This window comes from Narcine bancroftii, chromosome 11 (genome assembly GCF_036971445.1).
Source record: "Narcine bancroftii isolate sNarBan1 chromosome 11, sNarBan1.hap1, whole genome shotgun sequence".
NCBI lineage: Eukaryota > Metazoa > Chordata > Chondrichthyes > Torpediniformes > Narcinidae > Narcine > Narcine bancroftii.
In genome coordinates, this window is record NC_091479.1 from 19,343,920 (window position 1) to 19,367,744 (window position 23,825).

The window sequence follows — 23,825 nt, forward strand, 5'->3', positions numbered from 1 at the left end:
ACAGGTCAATCTTTGAGTATGTTTTATGTCTATTATGTCTACTCGAATAATATGAGTATTCCTTCTCCTTTGGGTGTTGTCTCCTCCATATATCCAAAAGTTGCATTTCCTGCATTGATTTAACCATAAATTTGGCTACTTTGTTCTTTTTGCTAGTCTTTTGTCCAGTTTTATCCATCTCTGAATCCAAATATAGGTTAAAGACCCCTCCTATCAATATATTCCCCTGCGTATCTACAATCTTCAAAAAAATATCTTGCATAAACTTTTGATCCTCTTCATTAGGTGCATATATATATTGATCAAATTCCAGAGTTCTGAATATATCTGACACTTTATCATTACATATCTCCCTGCTGGATCTATTATTTCCTCCTCTATTTTGATTGGTACATTTTTGTTGACTAATATAGCTACACCTCTGGCTTTTGAGTTATATGATGCTGCCTTTACATGCCCTACCCAGTCTCTCCTTAATCTATGGTGTTCCACTTCAGTTAGATGCGTTTCCTGCATGAATGCTATATCTATTTTTTTCCAGTAAATTTAATAGCCTCTTCCTTTTGATTTGGTTATGTATTCCGTTAATATTTATATCCATATCCCCATTTTCATTACTCAGCTTTCCCTTTTTGAATGCAATGTATGACAACACTTCGAAAACATAAAATACTTCAACCACTCCCATATCTAAAATTCTCTTAACCCAAAGTGACCCCCACCCCCTCTCTGTGTCGCCCCTTGTCCCTTGCCGGGCAACCACAACTCCCCTCTCCATTCGGACTGCGAACCCGTTCGCAAGTGTCAACTGATTTCGCAGTGACTCTTCGACCCAACCCCCTCCAGAAAACTTTTATCTTCACATTAAAACAAAGCTACCCCTCTTTTCTTCTCTTTTTCTTTTTTTTTTAACCCCCTCTTTTTTCCCCTCCCCCTTACTTCCCTTTTCTTCCCTCCTTTAGTTCTTACTTATACATTATTTTTACTTCTTTATATGTAGTTTGTCGTCATTCTTTGTTCTTGTAACATCTCTCTTTCTGTCTTGCAGGCATTCTGCAAATTCTCGTGCTTTCTCCGGATCCGAGAACAGTCTGTTTTGTTTCCCCGGGATAACTATTTTAAGCACCGCTGGATATCTTAACATAAATTTATAGCCTTTTTTCCATAGGATCGATTTTGCTGTGTTAAACTCCTTCCTCTTCTTCAGGAGTTCAAAACTTATGTCTAGGTAGAAAAAATTTTTTGACCTTTGTACTCCAGTGGTTTTTTGTCTTCTCTAATTTTATTCATTGCCTTCTTCAATATATTTTCTCTTGTCGTGTATCTCAGAAATTTTACTAAAACGGATCTTGGTTTTTGTTGTGACTGTGGTTTCGGGGCTAATGTTCTGTGTGCCCTTTCTATTTCCATTCCTTCCTGCATTTCTGGCATTCCCAGGACTTTTGGGATCCATTCTTTTACAAATTCTTTCATATCTTTGCCTTCTTCATCTTCCTTAAGGCCCACTATCTTTATATTCTTTCGCCTACTATAGTTTTCCATTATATCCAACTTCTGAGCTAACAACTCTTGTGTTTCTTTAACTTTTTTGTCACTTTCTTCCGATTTTCTTTTTAAGTCGTTCACTTCCATTTCTCCTGCCATTATACGTTCTTCCACGTTTTCTAATCCTTTCCCTACATCTGTTATGACCGGCTCTATTCTACTCACTTTTTCTTCTGTACTTTTCATTTTTCTTTTCATTTCACTAAATTCTAGTGTCAACCATTCTTTTAATGCTTTCATTTGTTCTTGAACTTTTTTTTAATCTATGTACTGTCCATTCAATTTACCTTCTATACCTCTGTGCAGAGCTTTGTTTTCTTCTTCTGTGTCTGCTCTTGGGTTTGTGTCTTCTACTTCTCTTCCTTGTATCTGTGTCTCTTCTGACTTTCTTGTTGAGCTGCTTGTCTCAGTTTGTTGGGTTTCTTGATGTTGGTCCTCTTCTTCTGGGCTGGTTATCTGTTGGGCCTCCTGCTTCTGTTTTTCTTTCTCATCCCTCCCTTTCCCGTTCTTTCTTTTACTTCCAGCTGGGAGCACTGCTGTCGGGTATCTCTCAGCTGTTCGTGCTGTGTAGTTTCACTCCACAGCTGGTCCCCCCTCCCGTCAGTGTTCTCCTTGTCCTTATTGTGCACAGTCACGCACCTGTTTGGCTCAGTGAGCCATTTTTGCAGACCCGCAGTCGGTGGGTCACGACCCTGCGGGGTCTCCACTAACCACGAGGAGCGGGCTCCTCTTTCCATGGCAAGTCCCTGCTTTTTTGTGCAGGTAAGTCCTTCTCCTTTCTCTTCCGGCGTCTTTTCTTCTTTTTTTCCCCGTTGTTTTTGGTTTTTCTTTCTTAGGTGCCATTTGCTTTCTTTTCTCCACACCTTTATCTTTTATTTGTTGTGTTCTGTGTATCTGGGGCTTTGCTTTTCCTTCACTTTTCTTCTTCTTTTCTGGAGAGGGCTGGTATTCTCCTATCGGCCACTACTCCATCACGTGACTCCTCTGATGGAGGCTCCTTGACATCACATTTCCCAAATCAAAAGCCGTTCCTCTTGACCCAGAGCCGGGCGTCAGTCAAGTAGGGCAGGGCACGAAGTAAAAAATGTTCAGAGCTATGAGTCTAGAAGACTGTACATGACAACTGCAGATGAGGATATTTCGGGGCGTGGGAGTGGGGAGGCAATCGACATCAGACAACCCGCAACGATGGTGAATAATGGAGTAGGCTCGAGATGGAAGACGGTTCTATTCCTATTCTTAACGTTCAGAATTAACCGACCACGCCGTTCATCCACGAAATTCTGCAACATCAGAGTGCCTGGTGTACAGTGCAAACTACGCTTAAAGCGAGAAAGAGGAAGAGTCAAGAAGTTCATAAGCCAGAAGTTTTCATAATGGCCATGAGTCAAAAGGAAAGCTTCTTAAAAATAAGAGCGTAGCTCAGACAAGGGACATGCCAAAAATATGAAATGTTTTAAAAAGGAATAAATAGACTCTAAGCTCCATCCTGGTTTCTAACAGGATTTTTGTCATTCTCTCTGTACTGACAAAAGACCTTACAGCTGAAAGGTTAACTTCATTTCTCATTCTGCCTAGACTACACGACCTGCTGAACATTTCCAGCGTTTGATGTTTTAGGAACAAACTGAAATGCTTTGGGGAAAGAAGATGAGACATTCAGCACCTTTAGCAATCCTCGTGGCCTAATGGGCTGAGCACATTGCTCTTTCTTTCTTTTTTTTATTTTTATTTTATTTTTTTATTTTTCACACCATAAATCACATTAGCCATGATATACACTTTTTCTTTTTCACATATACAGGAGCACATTACTCTTGAAACGTGAGTGGACGATGCTGGGTCAGACTTTGAATCCAGGTGCTTCAAGCAGCACCTTGCTGGATCTAGACCTTCCCTCAACCTACGATTGAAGTGAGGAGTCACGTGATGGAGTAGTGGCTGGTCAGGTGGAAATAGCCCTCTCCAGAGAAAAGAAAAGTGTGAATAAACAGAGCTCAATAAACATAAAATACAGGAAGAGAAAGATAAAGTTACAGAGAAGAGACAGAAGATGGCACCCAAAAGAGAAAAAGCAAGAAGAACAGAGAAAAGGGAAGAAGGAAAATCACTGGAGAAGAAAGAAGAAGGCCTTACCTGCACGTCAGAGCAGAGAGCCACCGTGGAGAGGAGCGGCCAATCTCCGACGTTGGTGAGTCCCCAGAGGGGCGGTGTCTTCCCGACCGGCAGACTTCAAAAATGGCTCTCAGAGTCAAGAAGAGGTGCGCAACTACGCATGCGCAAGTAAAAGAAAAGGTCAATGCCAACGGGAGGGGGACTCAGCTGAGGAGCGGCCAGCTGCGGAGCAGCCAGCTGAAAGATCTGGGTGACCGGCAGGGGGTCGGCCTGCGGCGGGAGGCCCAGCAGCGGGTCGGCCTGCAGCGGGAGGCCCAACAACAGGAGATACAGCAGTTGGAGGCCCAGCAAGGATACAGAAGCAGCTCACCAGAGAAGGATGAAGATATACGATACAGAGAAAAGAAGACGACGGACATAGATAGAGACACAGAAGAAGAAGGAAGAAGACCAAGAATTTCAAAGGAAAGAAGAAGGTAAAATAGGTAAAATTTTTGAAATAAAGCCTTTTTCAAATAACAAATGAGGTCATTAAATGAATGGCTATCAATAGAATTTAGTTCAATCAAAATAAAAATGAAAAGAGCTGAAGACAGAATGCAAAGCTTAGAGTTGGTCATGACTGAAATAGGGAAAAGAGTAGAAAATGTGGAGGAACGGGAAGCTGCTGTAGAAATGGAGATAAATGATTTAAGAGGGAAGTTGGAAGAGAGCGAAAAAAAATTAGAGACACAAAATTTATTGTCACAAAAAATTGACCTATTGGAAAACTACAGTGGGCGAAACAACATAAAAATCGTGGGCCTGAAAGAAGGCAAAGAAGGGTCAGATATGAAGGAATTTATAAAGGATGGATCCCGAAGGTGCTGGGAATAACAGACTCATGTGAAGAAATAAAAATCGAAAGGGTGCATAGAGCGCTAGCACCGAAACCCCCACCACATCAAAAACCGAGATCCATATTGGTAAAATTTCTAAGATATACGACAATAGAAAACATTCTGGAACAGGCAAGAAAGAAGGTTAGAGAAGACAATAAGCCGTTGGAATATAAGGGACAAAAAATATTTTTTTACCCCGACATAAGCTTCAAACTTTTAAAGAAGAGGAAGGAATTCAACACGGCAAAAACAATCTTATGGAAGAAAGGATATAACTTTATATTAAGACATCCAGCAGTACTGAAAGTATTCATTCCTGGGGAATGGAATAGACTGTTCTCGGACCCAAAGAAAGCCCAAAAATTTGTTGAACATTTGGAGAGGAGGAGGAGTGACAAGAAGGAAGACCGGCAAGAAAATATACAAAAATATGTAATGAATATAAAGTAAAGATAATGTATATATAAATATGTAATGAATATAAAGTAAAGATAATGTATATATAAAGATTTAAAGATGGATAAGAGAAGGGGAAGAAGGAAAAAAAGAGAGCTTTGTTATAAGTATAGGAAAATAGAGTTCTCTGGGGGGGGCTGGGGGGGAGAATAAGGGTCACTGCAAAATCGGTTGACGCTTGAGAAAGTTCGCAAACCAAATGGAAAGGGGAGTTGTGGTTGCCGTCAAAGGACAGGAGGTATTTAGGAGTCACGTGATGGAGTAGTGGCCGGTCGGGTAACTCCAGCCCTCTCCAGAAAAGTTAAAAAAAAACCACACAAAACACAAAGGCACAAACATAAAAATTAAAACAAAGTGAAAGTAAAGGTGGGAAGAAAATGGCAGCGAAGAAAGAAAAGTCGAAAGCAACGGGAAGAAGAAAGAACGTCGGAAGAAGGTGAAGGTCTTACCTGTCCGAGGAGGCCCGCCGCAGAGAGAGAAGCCCGCTCCCTCAGGTCAGTCGAAGTCCCGAGTTCGGGACTACAAAAATGGCTAGTGAAGCCAAGGAAAAGTGCGCAACCGCGCATGAAAAAAAACACTGACGGGAGGGGGGACCAGCTGAGGAGTCGATCTCCACAGCTGAGAATGACAGCTGCAACACAACAACAGGAAGAGAACATAGAAAACAACGAGAACAAGAAAGAAGAGGGTAAAAAGAAAACAAGGAAACAACAGATGACCAACCCAGAGGAAGAAGAAGAAAAACATAGAGAAATGGAAGAGGAAGGGAAAGGCAAGACAAAGGATTTTTTTTTTTAAAGAATATATGGAGTAAAAGAATGGCAATTACAAGAATTTAGTGAAATAAAAAGAAGAATTAAAAGTACAGAAGAAAAAATGAATAGATTAGAGATGGTCATGTCAGATATAGGAAAAAGAGTGGACAAGGTGGAAGAACGAGAAACAGCCGTGGAAATGGAAGTAGATGACTTAAAAAAGAAATTAGAAGAATCTAATAAAAAAAGTTAAAGAGACACAAGAGCTGTTAGCTCAGAAGATAGATATAATGGAAAATTATAATAGAAGAAATAATATAAAGATAGTGGGCCTTAAGGAAGATGAAGAAGGCAAGAATATGAGAGAATTTATAAAAGATTGGATCCCCAGGGTCCTAGGAAGACCAGAATTACAGGAAGAAATGGAAATAGAAAGGGCACATAGAACATTAGCCCCGAAACCACAGCCACAGCAAAAACCAAGATCCATTTTAGTAAAATTCTTAAGATATACAACAAGAGAAAATATATTGGAGAAAGCAATGAAGAAAATAAGAGAAGACAAAATGGCACTGGAATACAAAGGTCAAAAATTTTTTTTCTATCCAGACATAAGTTTTGAACTCCTGAAGAAGAGAAAGGAGTTTAATGCAGCAAAAGCGATCCTATGGAAAAAAGGATATAAATTTATGCTAAAGCACCCAGCGGTACTTAAAATAGTTATTCCAGGGCAATAAAACAGACTATTCTTGGATCCGGAGGAGGCACGAAAATTTGCAGAACAACTACAAAACAGACAGAGAGATGAAGACATGTAACGAGAGTAAAAATGACCACGAACTATATGTATGTGTGTGTATATATATATATATATATATATATATATATAAATATATATATATATATATATATATAAATATATATATATATATATATGTGTGTGTGTATGTATATATGTGTGTACATGAGTGTATCCGTATTTAAAGGAAAATATATAGAGTATAGATAAGAATTAATAAGGGAAAGAAAGGGAAGAGAGGAAGTAAGGAGGCAATTAAGAGAGTGACCTTTATTATATATTAAAATTGAAATCTTTTCTGGGGGGGCTGTGTGGGGAGGAGTTACGGTCACTGCGAAATTAGTTGACGCTTGCCAGTGAATTCGCAAATCCAAATGGAGAGGGGAGATGTGGTTGCCCGACAAGGGATAAAGGGCAACTCAGGAAGGGGATGGGATAGTGGGGTTAAATAAATTTTAGATAGGAGAATAAGGGAAATGTTTGATGTTTTAGAAATGTTGTCTTATAAAGTGTTTAAAACAAGAAAGCAGAAATGGATAAGAAGGAAAGGTGATGATGAGGAAACGGAAAGGAAAGATAAACAAAGTATGAAATGGCTACGTTGAACTATATGACTTTAAATATTAATGGAATACATAACCAAATCAAAAGGAAGAAACTGGTAAATTTACTGAAAAAAGAAAAAATTGATATAGCATTCATGCAAGACACATTTAACTGAAATGGAGCACAAGAAATTAAAGAGAGATTGGGTAGGACATGTAACAGCAGCGTCATATAATTCAAAAGCTAGAGGAGTAGCTATATTAATCAGTAAAAATGTACCAATTAAAATAGAAGAGGAAATAATAGATCCAGCAGGGAGATATGTAATGATAAAATGTCAGATATATTCGGAGTTTTGGAATTTACTCAATGTATATTAACCTAACGAAGAAGATCAAAAATTTATGCAAGATATTTTTTTGAAGATAGCAGACACGCAAGGGGACATACTAATAGGAGGGGATTTCAACCTTAATTTGGATTCAAACATGGATAAAACTGGGAAAAAAATTAACAGAAAGAACAAAGAAACCAAATTTATAATTAAATCGATGCAAGAAATGCAACTTTTGGATATATGGAGGAAACAACACCCAAAGGAAAAGGAATATTCATATTATTCGGGTAGACATAAAACATACTCAAGAATAGACCTATTCCTGTTATCAGTTCGTATGCAAGACAGAGTAAGAAAAACAGAATATAAAGCTAGAATATTATCGGACCATTCACCCCTGATATTGACAAGAATGTATAGATGGAGATTAAACCCCATGCTACTTAAAAGGCAGGATTTTAGAGAATTCATTGAAAGACAAATTAAAATGTACTTTGAAATAAATACGGAATCAGTGAAAGATAAGTTTATACTATGGGACGCAATGAAAGCGTTCATCAGAGGGCAAATAATAAGTTATGTAACCAAGATGAAGAAGGACTACAATCAGGAAACAGAGCAGTTGGAAAGGGAAATAGCAAAAATAGAAAAAGAATTAGCAATGAAGGAAGATACAATTAAAAGAAGAGAATTGGCAGATAAAAAAAATAAAATATGAAACACTACAAACATATAAAGTGGAGAAGAACATAATGAAGACAAAACAGAAATATTATGAACTAGGAGAAAAAACGCACAAAATTCTAGCATGGCAGCTTAAGACAGAACAAACTAAGAGAATGGTATTGGCATCAAGGAAAAAAGACAAACAAATCACATATAATCCAACGGAGATTAATGAAAACTTCAGAGAATTCTATGAACAATTATACCAAACTGAAAACGAAGGGAAAGAAGACAAAATAGATGAATTTTTAACTAAAATTGAACTACCAAAATTACAAATAGAGGAACAAAATAAATTTACAGAACCATTTGAAATAGTAGAAATACAAGAGATAATAAAAAAACTACCAAATAATAAAACACCAGGAGTGGATGGATTCCCAATAGAATTCTATAAAACATTTAAAGATTTATTAATTCTTCCCCTCCTGGAAGTAATCAACCAGATTGATAAAACACAAAGCTTACCAGATTCATGCAAAACAGCAAATATTTCAGTAATACCAAAGACAGGGAAAGATCCACTCGCACCAGCGTCATATAGACCAATATCTTTACTTAACACAGATTATAAGATAATAGCTAAACTATTAGCAAACAGATTAGCCGACTATGTACCAAAAATAGTAAATCTAGACCAAACTGGATTTATTAAAAAAAGACGAACAACAGACAATATTTGTAAATTTATTAACTTAATTCATGCAGTAGAAGGAAATAAAGCTCCAACAGTAGCAGTTACTTTAGACGCAGAGAAGGCCTTTGATAGAGTAGAATGGAATTATTTATTCAAAGTACTACAAAAATTCAGTTTACCAGAGAAATATATTAATTGGATTAAAGCATTATATAAGGGGCCATTGGCGAAAGTGACAGTAAATGGATATATATCAAACCAATTTAACTTAAGCAGATCAACAAGGCAGGGATGCCCACTATCACCCTTATTGTTCGCGTTAGCTATGGAACCACTAGCAGAATTGATAAGAACAGAAAATAAAATAAAAGGGATAAAAATAAAAGACAAGGAATATAAAATCAGTTTATTTGCAGATGATGTTATAGTATACTTAACAGAACCAGAAATATCAATAAAAGAATTACATAGGAAATTGAAGGAATATGGAGAAGTGTTGGGATACAAGATTAACGCAAATAAAAGTGAAGCAATGCCAATGAATAATGCGGATTTCTCAAAATTTAAGAAAGAATCACCATTCAGATGGCAAATGCAAGCAATATGATACCTAGGTATACAAATAAATAAAAACCTCGGCCATCTATATAAACTCAATTATTATCCACGAATGAAAAAATTACAGGACGACTTAGAGCATTGGAAAGACTTACCACTAACACTAATAGGAAGGATAAACTGTATTAAAATGAACATTTTCCCAAGGATACAATACCTATTTCAGGCATTGCCAATACACTTGACGGAGAAATTCTTCAAGGAGTTAAAGAAAATAATAAGGAAATTTTATGGAAAGGGGGGAAACCGAGGATAGCACTAGATAAATTAACAGAATGGTATAAACAAGGAGGCTTACAACTGCCAAACTTTAAAAATTATTATAGAGCCGCACAATTAAGATACCTATCAGATTTTTATCAAACAAGGGAAAGGCCAGATTGGACTAGATTAGATAAAATAGGGGAGAAGATACCTGAACATATATTATATAAATGGGATGAAAAATTGGTACAACGTAGGAATTCTCCAGTATTACATCATCTTCTCAATATTTGGAAGAAGATTCGTGTAGAAAGGAATAAAACAAATTACCAGTTATCAAAACTAATACTGACGCAAAATCAGTTAATCCCTTTTACAATAGATAACCTTTCCTTTAGAGAATGGGAGAAAAAAGGGATCAAAAGAATAGAAAATTGCTTTTCAGGAAATAAATTACTATCCTTTGAACAAATGAAGGATAAATATAACTCAAGATACAGTGTTGGCATACTACCAACTGAAATCCTACTTGAAGGACAAATTGGGAAACAGTCTGAGGTTACCAGAGGGAAGTAATTTTGAATATGTGATTACAGACACAATGATAATCAAAAAATTTATAACAAATATGTATATTAAACTGCAAGAAAAGGAGAATGAAGAAACAAATGGTAAAACTAAACAAAAATGGGAACAAGATTTAAACATAAAGATAAAGAAGGAAGCATGGGAGAAGTTATGCTCTGGAACTATGAGAAATACAATAAACACGAGGTTACGTATGATACAATATAACTGGATACACAGGCTATAAGTTACACCTCAAAAGTTAAATAAATGGGACCCTACAGTATCTGACAGATGTTTTCGCTGTAAAAAGGAAATGGGAACAACAATTCATGCAATTTGGACATGTGAGAAAGTGAAAAAATTTTGGGAAGATCTAAACCAGATATTAAATAAAATCACAAAAAGCAATATACCAAAAAACCCAGAGATCTTCCTCCTAAGTAACATAAAAAACAAAGAATTTGGACTTGATTTGGATGGTGCACAAAAAAAAATTTGTTAGTATAGCCCTAGCTGTAGCAAAAAAAATGTATTATGTCAGCCTGGATATTAGAAGATAACTTGAGAATACAACAATGGTATATAGAAATGAATAAATGTATTCCACTAGAAAAAATAACATAATTTAAGAAATAATATTACAATATTTGAACAAATATGGGAGCCATACATGAAACACAATAGAGAAAACCTACCGGGGACATCTACCACCTAAAATGACAGAAGGAGAAGGGAATGAAAAGAATTGACTCAGTGGAATTTCTTGTTTCTTTTTTATTGAGTGACAACATTGTTTGACGGGTTTAATGTATCTTAGATTCTGAACTTTAAATGAATGGAGGGGGAGGTAGGGAGGGTGGGATGGGAAGAGGGAGGGGAGGGGAGAAAACGACACTGTATATATTTGAAAAGAAAAATATATGTATCTTGATCAATGTGGTTTATAGTGTGAAAAATAAAAAAATTTTAAAAAGGGACAGGAGGTATTTGAGGTTAAAGGTTTATTGCTTGTGGGGATTGTTGGGGTATTTCATGTCTTAAATGCGTTGTCAAATATTGAGATTAAAAAGGAAAACTTAAAAAACAGTAATGGAAAAAAGGGGATGGAGGTGGTGAAGAGACGGAAAAGTGAAAATAAAGATATAAGATGGCCACATTGGACTAAATGACTATAAACATCAATGGAATATATAACCAAGTTTAAGTGTATCCCATTGGGGAAAAAAAATATCACATATAATTTAAAAGACAAAGTTATAATGATTGGGGAAACCTGGGAACCATATATAGAACATAACAGAAAGAGCAGGCCTAGGACCATCACCACCACCTAAAATGATAAGAAGATAAACACGATCAGATTTAATGTGAATAAGTAGATGATACGTCTTTTTTGTTTGTATTCCTTTTGTATAAAGATATTGTTTCATATGTCCAATATTTACTGTTTTTGGAGGGGGGTGGGAAGGGGGAAGGGAGGGATGGGGGGAAAAAGAGAAAATGTCACTGTGAATATTTAAAGAGATGCATCTGTAAATCTATTGGTTGATATAGTTAATAGTGCGATAAATAAAGAATTACAAAAAAAAAACCCACGATCGAAGTGTGGTTACCTTTGCCCAGAGCAGAGTTGTGCCGATTTCCACCAGGGAGAAGTGAAGGAAACCTGTTCACACAAAATCCACTGCGTGTGTACGCGGCAGTGCTCCCCTGACCAGAACAGATTGAAGAAAAAAACATTAATGACTCACAAAGTTACTCTACGCCCTATGGTTCAAGTAGACATTTTTCTGGCACAACTTCCAATGAACCCTTCTACCAGATATCAACTGCCCACCTCCCAGGATTGAACCCAATGCACCAAACCTCCAGCAATTCCACACAAACCGTACTGGGTGACTGAACCAGAATCCCTCCTCCCCACAGGAGGACAAAAACTTCTACAGTGGGAGGAACAGCTGGTCCAGTCCCACTCTCCTCCCCGCCCCTCCCCCTTCCATACTACCTACTCCAGAAGACAATGCCGAGGTGCTCATTCAATCAACGTTTTGAAGAGGATGGTGCAAGGTTCATCATCACTGGCTGACATGGCACAACACTGTGGCATGACCCCTGGCGCGCAATTCCCTGTCTTACATTCTTTTAGAATCATGAATCCATCAGGCCTTTCAACCCAAGTCATCCCTGCTGAGAAACTGGGGCCGTCCCATTTGCCTGCATTGGGTTCATATCCTTTGAAGTCCTTCCAACCCACGTACATCTGTCTTTTTAATGTCAAAATGACGCCCACTTCTAAATTTTTCTCTGGAGCTCATTCTAGACACAGACCACCCTCCGAGTTTTACTGCCCAAACTTTCTAGTCCAACCATTCTCAATGGGGGGGGTCAAAGCACATTTGGGGGGGGGGGGAGGTGGAGGGGGGCTAACGAACTGAAATCAAACACCATTTTTAATAGCGTTGGTAGGAGAGAAGCATGGAAGAAACTTGACTGCGTGCTGCTGTCTCCCAGCCGCAAGCAGGTGGAAGGATCCCTTGTCCCGGCGTCATCGAGGAGAGTAGCCTCCCAGGCTGGAGTGGGGACCTTGGTGGGGAGGTGTCGGTGATCGGTTGTAGCCAACTTTTTTTTTGGGTGAGAATTAAACACTATTTTAATGCTAAACAGTTTTTCCCTCTTGGTTGTTGTTTAAACATTGTTACAAGTTGCTGTTGCTACTGGGCTGTTTTTAAAAAATGACTGGTTCTCAGAAAAAAACATTTATCCAAAATAGGCCCGGTCCCGACCATGTTGGATAATCGGAATTGTACTGTACCACAATATGCAAGTAAGATAAATGGATAATGAATTTCAAAGAACAGATAAACAGGTATTCACAGTTGCAGTAACACTTCAAAAGAGCAGGCAATTTTTTGGTGGTCCCAGACTCATTCGTGATTTGGGTTAGGGTAGTACACAGAGCATTAGCTGTTGGATAAAAAAAATCATCTTGAACCTGGACTTCAGGCTTCTCTCACTGAAGGGAGCAGCAAGAAGTTGTGACCAGGGTGAGGGATCCTCTACGATGTTTGCAGCCTCACATAGATGGCTTCAATGGACAGGAGGTCGGCACACGAGAAACCGCAGACTGCAGTCAAAGAACTACAGCCTGGGTCATGTGTTCAGGCAACCTACAACAGATTGGGAGGGCTGACAAAGTGTATTGCAGCGGGTCCGGGTCGTCACTGACTGGGAGATCGCTTCATTGGGCACCTCTGCTCTGCCAAAGCATTAACGGGGATCTCCCAATGGCAACCCGTTTAAATCCCCTGGCCCATTCCTGTGCTGACTTGGGTGTCCATGGTCTCATGCACTGCCAGACTTGAGTCAGCCCACAGACTGGAGGAACAACACCCCATCTTCCATCCAGACACCCTCAAACCGCACAGCCATCTCTCCTTCCCTGCAGCATAGCCAACAAGCACTTCGTCATGGTAGAACACATCCAATACGCACTCTGCCACTCTCACCCAACTGACATTCAATGCTGAAGCTCAGTTTGAACCCAACTCCCTGCCTCCTCTATTTCTCACATCACTTTAGCCCTCTTCATGAGGTGGGCTGAGAAATGGCAGATGGAGTTTAGTTCTGATCATTGTAAAATGATGCATTTTGGGAGGACTCATGATGCATGAATTGACATATATCGAGGTAAATAAATACATGGAATGAATAAGAATAAATAAAAATTTAAAGATAAGTTTAAAATTGTAACACTAAATGTTTTCTGAAGTAACACATAAACCTTTGGTGAAGATGGAAGCAAATATTCAGCCAGCAGAGCGCCTTGGTCGTGCCTCGCTCACAGTAGTTGTTTGAATAAAATGGCACCGCTTGCCGATGGGGGCGACTCTCTCAACATGTCTCCTTATTCTTGCTTAGTAAGAATCTTTATCTTTAATTAGTATGTAATTAAGTATATTAGTAAGGCTTTAATCTGTAAACTTCGGGAAGAGAGGGATGAATTATCTATAACGTTATTGTTTGACTTTCAGGCGGCTCAGTGGAGGTGGAGGAACCTGCAGAAGCGGCGACGGTTAAATGAAAATAAAGTAAGGTTTATATATTCAAGCAAGTGAAGTTTGTTCAGTGTAAATACAGTGGAGTATTTTTGTCTTCTAAACTGTTTATTCTTAATGCAGGTGTATTCATTTGGCATTGTAAGAGCAAGTCTCAAACTCACTTATCCAGCACCTTCCAAACCCTGTAGGTCCTGGATGCCGGGAGTTTTACTGTGCAAGACTAAGAGGGGACAGGCTTGGGGGATATAAAATTACAAGGTGAACTGCAGGAAACATTTCTCCATATCACAAAGTGAGAGGACATAGATTTAAGGAAGTGGGTTAGAGATTTAGAGAGGATCTCAGGGAGATCTTTTACACCTAGCGAGTAAGAGTACCAGGAATATCCTTCGTTAGGGAGTGACGTCTCTGACAACATTTTAAGAAGTATCAAGTCAAGTACTTGAATTTCTGAGACAGAGAGTTACCAAGCAAGTTACTGTGCTGTAATGTTCTATGCTTCTAAGTGGTGGAAGATGGGATTAATACAGATGGGTCACCACTAAACAATGATTGGCCAGAAAGTTTCCATCTAAATGACTCAATGACCATGACTCTCCCTGACACCTGCCTTTCTCTTTCCCTCCTCTCCATTCCTCATCCTTCTACACCCCACTGTACACACCCTTCTCTTCACCCTGTTAACTCTTTCCCTCTCTTCCCCCACCCCCTTCTGCCCCATTTTCTAACTCTTCCACCCCGCTCTCTCTCTTCTGCCACCTCTCCCTCTTTTCTGATCCTTATTTTCTCTCTTTTCCACACACCCCCCCCCCCTTTCCATTCACCACCACAGGTAGCAGAACTGCACCACTGCAGTGAGTGATGTACACTGACAGAATGCTCCACGAGCAAGTTCACACACGAGACCTCTCCGCAGGACAGGGAAACCTTCAGCACTCACTCTGGAAGCGACGACAAGCGTCCGTCTGCCAACAGGACAGACGACCAGGCGCCACTCTTCAGCCAGGTCCACTGGCACATCCACCAGCCATTCAGACAGCATCAACTGCAAGAGAGAGAGAGAGAGAGAGAGAGAGACAACATCAATCACAGGCAACTCCTTCATGTGGGGCATGATGACAAACTGCCCTCCAATATCCTCTGAAATGCTCTGCCACAAATCAATGACATGACTTGAATTGCTTTGAACCAGGAGGGGGAAGATTGACAAAATGACTGAACTGCTTTTTGAGAGTAAACTACCAAGTGAAGCAATTCACTGACCCACGAACAGCTTTACACATGAATTCAAACTTCAGCAATGGGAAGAATCACCCATTAGTTTAGGAACGGAGGATTCCGTTTCTCTGACCATTTGTCAATCCCCCCCCCCCCCCGTCCCACTATGGGGGTCCCTTTCAGGAATGTCCAATCCAAAGGGGTCCTGTCACTGCAACTGCAATCATGTTAAAATGTTCGGTCAGTGACCATTTTTGGGTAACAGACCAATTCAACTCTACGAGTCCATGCCACCCTATTTACACCACATTAACCTACACCCCAGTACGCTTTGAACCGGTGGGAGGAAACCCGCACTGACACAGAGAGAACGTACAAACTCCTTACAGGCAGAGCGGGATTCCAACCCCCCCCCCCCCCCCGGTCGCTGGCACTGGAACAGCGTGGCACGTGCCTTTTGAGATTGTGGTAATTTAATGGATAGGAGTGTAGTTGGGTGTTTCTTAATGCAGGAAGTGAGTGTTTCTCTGAAAGCACTGGATGTGACGCTACACTGCCATCTACAGTTGGGAAGCAATACTACATCCAGCAAATGCCTTTTTCACTCTGCCCTTTGGACATGTAGAGCTAAACAAATCCAGACTCCAAATATAAAAAATCCAAAAAAACACCAATGCTGTATTAGTGAGAAAAATACCACTGGGTGACGGAGTGGCCCAGGGAGTCGAGCTGCTGCCTCATGGAACATTTGACCAGGTTGAGTTTACTGACATTCCGTTGCCCCAGGGTTCAGGAAGAAAGAAGACACCATCATTGGTGGAGATGGAGGAATTGGGAGAATGAAATGGAGTGCTTACAGATCTTTCAACAGCCATAGAGTTCTTGCCATCCCATTTTCTCAAAGTTCCGACATCTCTGACGTTTTCCCACACAGAGGCGTCCTTCCTGCTTCCCGACTCGTGGCTTCCCATCTACCCCAGAGCAAGAGCAGAGTTGTTCTCATGGTCCTCACCTTCCATTCCACCAGCCTCTGAATCCACTTGGATCACCTTTTGCACTTCCCGTTAAACAATAAAGTCCGCAGACGCTGGGGTCAAATGCAAAACACAAACATGCTGGAGAAACTCAGCAGGTCACACAGCAGCCACGGGAAGGGTAAGCAACTCAAGCCCAAAACATTGGTTACCCCCGTTTCTCCAGCACGCTCGTGCATTGCATTTCAGCTTCAACAATTCCATCACTACACATGTTCCCTCTCACCCAATACTTTGAAGGAATCATTCCCTGGTTTTCTCTTCCTCCACTTGTTTCCCTTCTCACTACATTTCCTGTCCAACTACGGATGCAATAAACACACAGAAATGTTGGAGAAACTCAGCCAGTCTCTCAACGTCCGTACAAGGGAAAGTTACATAACTGACCTTCTGGGCCCGAGCCCTTCTTCAAGACACGAGTGAAAAGGGTGGGGAGAAGGAAAGGAAGGGCGGGGGAGGAGTGCAGACCAACAGACAAAGGGTGAGAACACTGGACAATGATTTCCCCTCCCCACCACCAAAAAGCTTTGCAAAAGAAATTGAAGTTATGACTTCAAGCTGAACACAAAATTTCAGATTTTGCTGTATCACGTAGGAGAAACATTAAATTAACTTTTTTTTTAATTTAGCTTGTTTAATCGCATAATGATGCTGACATCAGTAACTGAAACAAAAATGTTTTTCCGCTGATTTTCGTTTGAACTCAGCATCTGATGCCTCTCAATAGTTGGCCAGTGCTGATGGATGCCAGTTACTTCGATACCACTTTTCCATGGTCACAATGTCCCAGTGAAACCTTTCACCGCGTTTTTCACCGACTGCACTGAGATCAGCAGGAGGAAGTCCAGGTGCAAATGCAAAACTAAATTTTCAATGACCCTGAACTTTACGGTTTTGTACGCTTGAAGGTGAATTAAGGTACGACAGAAAATCACAAAAATAGGAGAAATCTAAAAAAACGGTACATGATAGGAAAATTTTAAGGTGTTTTTTTGTGATCAGCGGCTCAAAATCTGTAAAATACACCCAAGTGTTCAGTGTCATTGTAATTAGTACAGAAGAGACACACAGAAAGGGGAGACAGGAGAGCAGTTCACTCCAACTAGATGCAACACCTCCTTTCCTACTGTCTAGAGATCCAAACAGTCCACCAAAGTGAAGCATTTCTTCCAATCCAGTCGACTGCTATCGGTGTTCACAACAGTCTCCACTACTGGACAACCACTTTGTATTGGACTTTCCCTGTAACTCAGTTCCGGCAGCATTCTTACAAACCACCTCTGCACTTTTTCAATCTTATTCATGTTCTTCCTGTAGTTAGGTGACCAAAACTTCACTATTTTCCAACATCTCAAAAATCAATTTAATTAAAAGATCCGATTTACTTAAATACATTTCTCACCAATACTTATCCTTTTATCCAAGATCCTTGGGACACTTCTCTGTATTCAGATTATTCCGGATTATGGAATTAAAATTGCAGCAGTAGATTCACGCAAAACACAAGCCCTTTTTCTGCAGCAAAGCTGGATTGAAGCCGACTCAATGAGCAATGGCCGTCTTCGTTACCCATAATCCCCCATGCAGCCAGAACCGCTCTAGGAAATGCACAGTGGTTCCGGCTGCGTGGGGATTATGGGTAACGAAGACGGCCATTGATCCGGCATAAAAATCAAAAAGAGGCTCACTCCGCCACACCCTTGTCTGCCTCATTCCGGCCCGTCCGAGTTGTGCTTCTGCTCTCTCCCCGCTCGCCCGCCCAAGTCGCACTCCCTCCCTCCTCGCCTGCACTTCACGTTAAACAATTGGAGTTTGGGAAATATGCTCCTAAAGAACCAACTCAGAAATTCAAAACAGCATCTCATTATGAGACTTCCACCTCCTCACTCACCACCTTTCGGGGCCCCAAACCCTCCTTCCAAATGAAGCAACACTTCACCAGCGAATCCACAGGGTTCATTTGCGTTCCCCATGTAGCATCTGCTACATCAGAGAGACTGGATGGAGTCTAGTGGTGGGGGGGAGGGGGAAATTGTCTCATCAATTCCATCTTCAATTCCCAGGTGGGAGGCCGAGGAGCGATAGAAGCAGAGAGTACTTCTCGGCATTTTCCTCTTCTACCCTCCCACCTGCAACCTCCTACCTGTTAGCCTCCCCTCCCACCACCTTTTCAATTCAGGTATTTTTCATTCCCGACGAAGGGCCAAAAAATGTTGGTTCCCCTTCACTTCCCACGGACGCTGCGTGACCCAGCGTCTGCAGTCTTTCCCGTTTAACTCCACTACTGCCTAGGTTCCTAATGCAGCCCTGGCACTTGCACCCTTGCCTCGGTGAACCAAATCAGAGAGTGACCATCTCCTGACCTGGTTTGCGTAATGTTTTGGCAGCTTCTTCTTCGCCACCTCAACTTCCATTTCCTCCTTCTCCACCTCCTCCTCACTGTCCTCTCCTCTCGTCCAATCATCTTCGGCCAGGCGCCTTGCGTGGTTAACGTAATTCAGCCGCTGCCTTTGATCCAGAAAAGGACAAGTGAGAACAAAATTACTCTCAATGAAAATACAACCCAAAAGAAGAAGGACTTGCACTCGTTGAGCAAGTCAATCTTTGGAACCCAAAGTCCCGTTTTTGTGTATCCACTGTTGCAACCCAGAAAATAGCCAGATAATTATCAAAGCACGTCATTTAGTCAGGAAATAAATACTGGACAGAATGTAGTTCTAAATTCAATGACCTTCAGCAAAGCACGACCAAGGCACTCCGCTGGTTGAATATTTGCTCCCATCTTTACGTGTTACTTCAGAGAACATTTACTTTTACAATTTTAAACTTGTGAATTGTTATCTATTACATTACTCTCTTAATATTTATTTTCCTTGATTTTCTTTTTTGCTGGTTGCTTGAATTCCAAAAACCAGGTGATTTACTGTAGTCAGAATCTTTCTCCCAGTCACGTACTAGAGGAAGTGGTTTAAGATGTGGGGGAGGTGGGGGGGCTAGCATTTAAGGGAAGTTTTCTCTGCCCAGAGAGTAGAAGGTACCAACAACGGGCTGTCAGAAGAAGTGGTGGAAGCAGATGCAAAAGTCGTGTTCAAGAAGCTTCAGGACAGACAAGTAACTAGGCAGGGAATAGAGGGATATGTATCACGTGCAAGCGGCAGTTTTAGTTTAACGTGTTCAGCACAGACTCGTGGGCCGAGGGGCCTCTTGCTCTGCTGCTCGGTGTGGTATTCCTGGGATCTGTTGCGAGGCTCTTAGACATCTTAGTGTCGAGGAATGGGGAAAGGGGCGGATGAGAAGTAACACCAGCAGTGCGACAGAAAAAGCCATCAGATACTGTGGACAAGCCTCAGGAAGGAAAACTGGAATATGGTTAGCACAACACGATTACAGCGACCCAGATTCAAATCCAGTGCTGACTTTCAGGAGTTGGTACACTCTCTCCATGTCTTTCCACCAGGTGGTCCGGTTTTCTCCCAACCTTCAAAACGTAACAGGTTGTAAGACAATTGAGCCGCACAGACTCATGGGCCAAAAGGGCCTGTTACTGTACTGCATGTCTAAATTTAAAATTTATATAAAGTTTACGAGGTTAGAACAGACTCCCCCACCTCCAAAAATAATTATTTCCCCGAAAAGGACGTTAATCCATCTCGGCAAGCAAGACTTCGAAACAACATGACCAGCGAGGATATTGCAGCTTTGTTCTCCGACTTACGACTTTTGGATTTCCAGAAGTTTCCGCCTGCGCTCCGCCTGCTCCTGGGCATTGTATTTGACTTTATATTGGGCCAGGCGCGGATGAGGAATTGCGATGCTGTTGGGGTCCTGAGAGACCGCAAACCCAACCGACAAGGCGTGGCTTAGCTCCTCCATAACAGGGCCTGCAAATAAGAACACATCAAGTGATACCATTTTCAAGGACAGTCCCCTCCAGTGACCCCTATCAACAGCCACATGACCATTTGTTTTCCTGGTTCCAATGTTGAAAAATTTTCAGGCCCAAATCCGACTCCTGCCTGAGCATTACTCGCTGCAACACAGAAATGCAAAGCTGTGCTCCCCGAAGAAAATTACTTACAACTTAAGAAAAAATTATTAACATTTTTGAAATTGGCAACCATACTTAAATTCCACGGGATCATGTGATTTTAGTTTGGACCATCGCGCCTCGCTGCCCTACCTTCCCCATCTATCCCTCAATCAGTGTGGGGGGGGGGGGGGGGGGGAGTTCATTGCCATCCAGGAAAAGTCTGAGCAAGGTCGTGACAGATCCATAAAACCATGATATACCTTTGTCATGAGTGTCTTGAATCTTGTGTGTAACTGTGTAATGTAACTGATAATCATAAACTGTAGTCAATGTTGATACTGTTGATGTTCACACTGATAATGTTGATAACTATTTGAGTTAAAATATGGAAATTATAAAATATTCCAAAAAAATTGCAGTCCCACAACACACAAATGTACTGCACTGCTCCAAGGCACGTAGGCACACAGAGGGCAAAGAACCATCAGCCTCTCTAACACAAATTACCACAGCAAATCAAGAGCAAACACTTTGGTAATGAAAATCGAGAAGCCCGCAAATGCTGGCAAAGTGGAATTAAAAACAGAAAATGCTGCACAAGTCTACAGACACTGTGATTGTAGTTAAAAAAAAACACACAGAAATGCTGCAGGAACTCAGCCGGTCCCGCAACGTCCATAGTAACAACGGTCAACGAGATCAGCTGAGATTCCCCCAGCATTTCTGTGGGGTTTTTAAACCGAAAATGCCGGAAACACTCAGCCCGACAGGGAACACCTGCAGAGATGTTTCAGGTCTGAGATCTTCTGAGAAAGCAGGGAAAGTTGGTGAAAGTCCGAGACAAGAAACATTGACTGACGGTGTATACAGAGGCTGGGTGAAGAAGGTCAACGTCCCTCACCTTTTCAACGAGAGAAGCTGCTGCAGCTGAGATGCAGAGGAAGGGGGTTGATGGGGGTGTGAGGAGAGTGGCGCGGCGGCGTGATCACCAAGATACAGGTGGATTTTTACCCAGCCAGCTCGGAGCACTGCCGCCAGGCTGTCACTGAGCAATGAGTGGTCAGGGAACCGGCTTGTTGGGAAACTCCACCAAATCTTTGGGATTTTAACCCAGCCCTGTAATTTCCAGATGGAATGCCAGGTTACAAATATGATCGATGGCTCATTCCTGAATTCCACCAGCAAACCCATCCCTCCCCCCTCATCTCTTTTCCCTCTCCCCTCACCTTTTTACCCTTTTCCCCTCCTCCCTCACTCCACCCACCTTCCCAGCTCCTCACCTCTTTCCTCATTTCTCACACTCATACCTTCCCCACCCTCTCCTTTGCCCATCTCCCCTCCACCTTTCTCTCGCCTTCCCCACCCTCTCCGATCCTCCCCTCCCTCATCTGCTACCAACTTCCCCACCCTCTCCATTCCCCATCTCCCCTCCACCTTTCTCTCGCCTTCCCCACCCTCTCCAATCCTCCCCTCCCTCATCTGCTACCAACTTCCCCAGCCTCTCCTTTCCCCATCTCCCCTCCACCTTTCTCTCGCCTTCCCCACCCTCTCCGATCCTCCCCTCCCTCATCTGCTACCAACTTCCCCACCCTCACCATTCCCCATCTCCCCTCCACCTTTCTCTCGCCTTCCCCACCCTCTCCGATCCTCCCCACCCTCATCTGCTACTAACTTCCCCAGCCTCTCCTTTCCCCATCTCCCCTCCACCTTTCTCTCGCCTTCCCCACCCTCTCCGATCCTCCCCTCCCTCATCTGCTACCAACTTCCCCAGCCTCTCCTTTCCCCATCTCCCCTCCACCTTTCTCTCGCCTTCCCCACCCTCTCCGATCCTCCCCTCCCTCATCTGCTACCAACTTCCCCAGCCTCTCCTTTCCCCATCTCCCCTCAACCTTTCTCTCGCCTTCCCCACCCTCTCCGATCCTCCCCTCCCTCATCTGCTACCAACTTCCCCACCCTCACCATTCCCCATCTCCCCTCCACCTTTCTCTCGCCTTCCCCACCCTCTCCGATCCTCCCCACCCTCATCTGCTACTAACTTCCCCAGCCTCTCCTTTCCCCATCTCCCTTTCTCTCGCCTTCCCCAGCTCCACTCTCTTCCTCCTTTCTCACACTCTCCCCTTATGCACCTACTCCCACCTCCTCCCACCCTCCTTCCCCACCCCTCCCTCCCTCCCACCCTCCTTCCCCACCCCTCCCTCCCTCCCACCCTCCTTCCCCACCCCTCCCTCCCTCCCACCCTCCTTCCCCACCCCTCCCTCCCTCCCACCCTCCTTCCCCACCCCTCCCACCCTCCTTCCCCACCCCTCCCTCCCTCCCACCCTCCTTCCCCACCCCTCCCTCCCTCCCACCCTCCTTCCCCACCCCTCCCTCCCTCCCACCCTCCTTCCCCACCCCTCCCTCCCTCCCACCCTCCTTCCCCACCCCTCCCTCCCTCCCACCCTCCTTCCCCATCCCTCCCTCCCTCCCACCCTCCTTCCCCATCCCTCCCACCCTCCCCTTTCTGAACCCCTCCCAACCCACCCCCTCCCTCTCCTTCCCCACCCTCTCCCTCCCCTCACCCCCTTCCCACCACCTACCCTCCCCTCACCCCCTTTTCCCCCCCTCTTCCCTCCCCTCCCCCAACCCTCCACCCCCTCCACCCTCCCCACCCCCTCCACCCTCCCCACCCCCTCCACCCTCCCCACCCCCTCCACCCTCCCCACCCCCTCCACCCTCCCCACCCCCTCCACCCTCCCCACCCCCTCCACCCTCCCCACCCCCTCCACCCTCCCCACCCCCTCCACCCCCTCCTTCCCTCCCCTCTGCTCCCCCTTCCCACCACATTCCCTCCTCCCCCTCCTTCCCTCCCCTCCTTCCCCCCCCCTCCCCCCATCTCCACAGACCCGCTCCCCGGAGCCCGGAACCCGGAGTTGATTGTGGATCAGAGGCCAATCTCCCAGCCCGGTCCTGGGTCCTCGGCCCTGCTCCGGGGCGTTTGGGGGGGGGGGGGGGTCGCTGCTCCGTTCCCGGCCCCCGTCGGCCCTCCGCTCCGCTCCGCAGCTCAGGCCGTCTGGCCGCCGCCGAGCCGGGTGGCCAACCAGCTCGCTGCCCGATTCCCGCCCCTCCCCGGCCAATCAGCTGCTTGCCCTGGGAAACCGCCCGCGTGCGCGCTCCTCAAGCCCATGGAGCCCCTTCATTATTCATTGACGTCCCGCTGGCGCCATCAAGCCCCTTCCGCGACCACCGACAGGGTGGGTTCTCGGAGCCGCATCCAAGACTGGAGCAGCAGGAGCCATTCAGATCCAGATTTATTCTCA

General features: G+C 43.2%; 1 protein-coding gene across 4 annotated transcripts in view; it reads right to left on the minus strand.

Moving 5' to 3' along the window:
- Positions 1-23,601, minus strand: part of snupn (snurportin 1) — a 36,337-nt gene extending 12,736 nt beyond the window's left edge. For 2 of the 4 annotated variants that reach the window (XM_069902808.1, XM_069902807.1), the window contains exons 1-6: positions 23,412-23,500; positions 21,431-21,645; positions 20,215-20,380; positions 18,863-19,007; positions 15,188-15,292; positions 11,803-11,899 (exon numbers count right to left, since the gene is read on the minus strand). In XM_069902808.1, the coding sequence (XP_069758909.1) occupies positions 11,803-11,899; positions 15,188-15,292; positions 18,863-19,007; positions 20,215-20,372 (505 nt within the window). In that variant the 5' untranslated portion in view covers positions 20,373-20,380; positions 21,431-21,645; positions 23,412-23,500. Of the gene's footprint in view, positions 1-11,802; positions 11,900-15,187; positions 15,293-18,862; positions 19,008-20,214; positions 20,381-21,430; positions 21,646-23,411 lie in introns of all 4 variants that reach the window. The other 2 variants (XM_069902811.1, XM_069902810.1) reach the window with 2 other exon arrangements.
- Between the last annotated feature and the right edge of the window lie 224 nt (positions 23,602-23,825).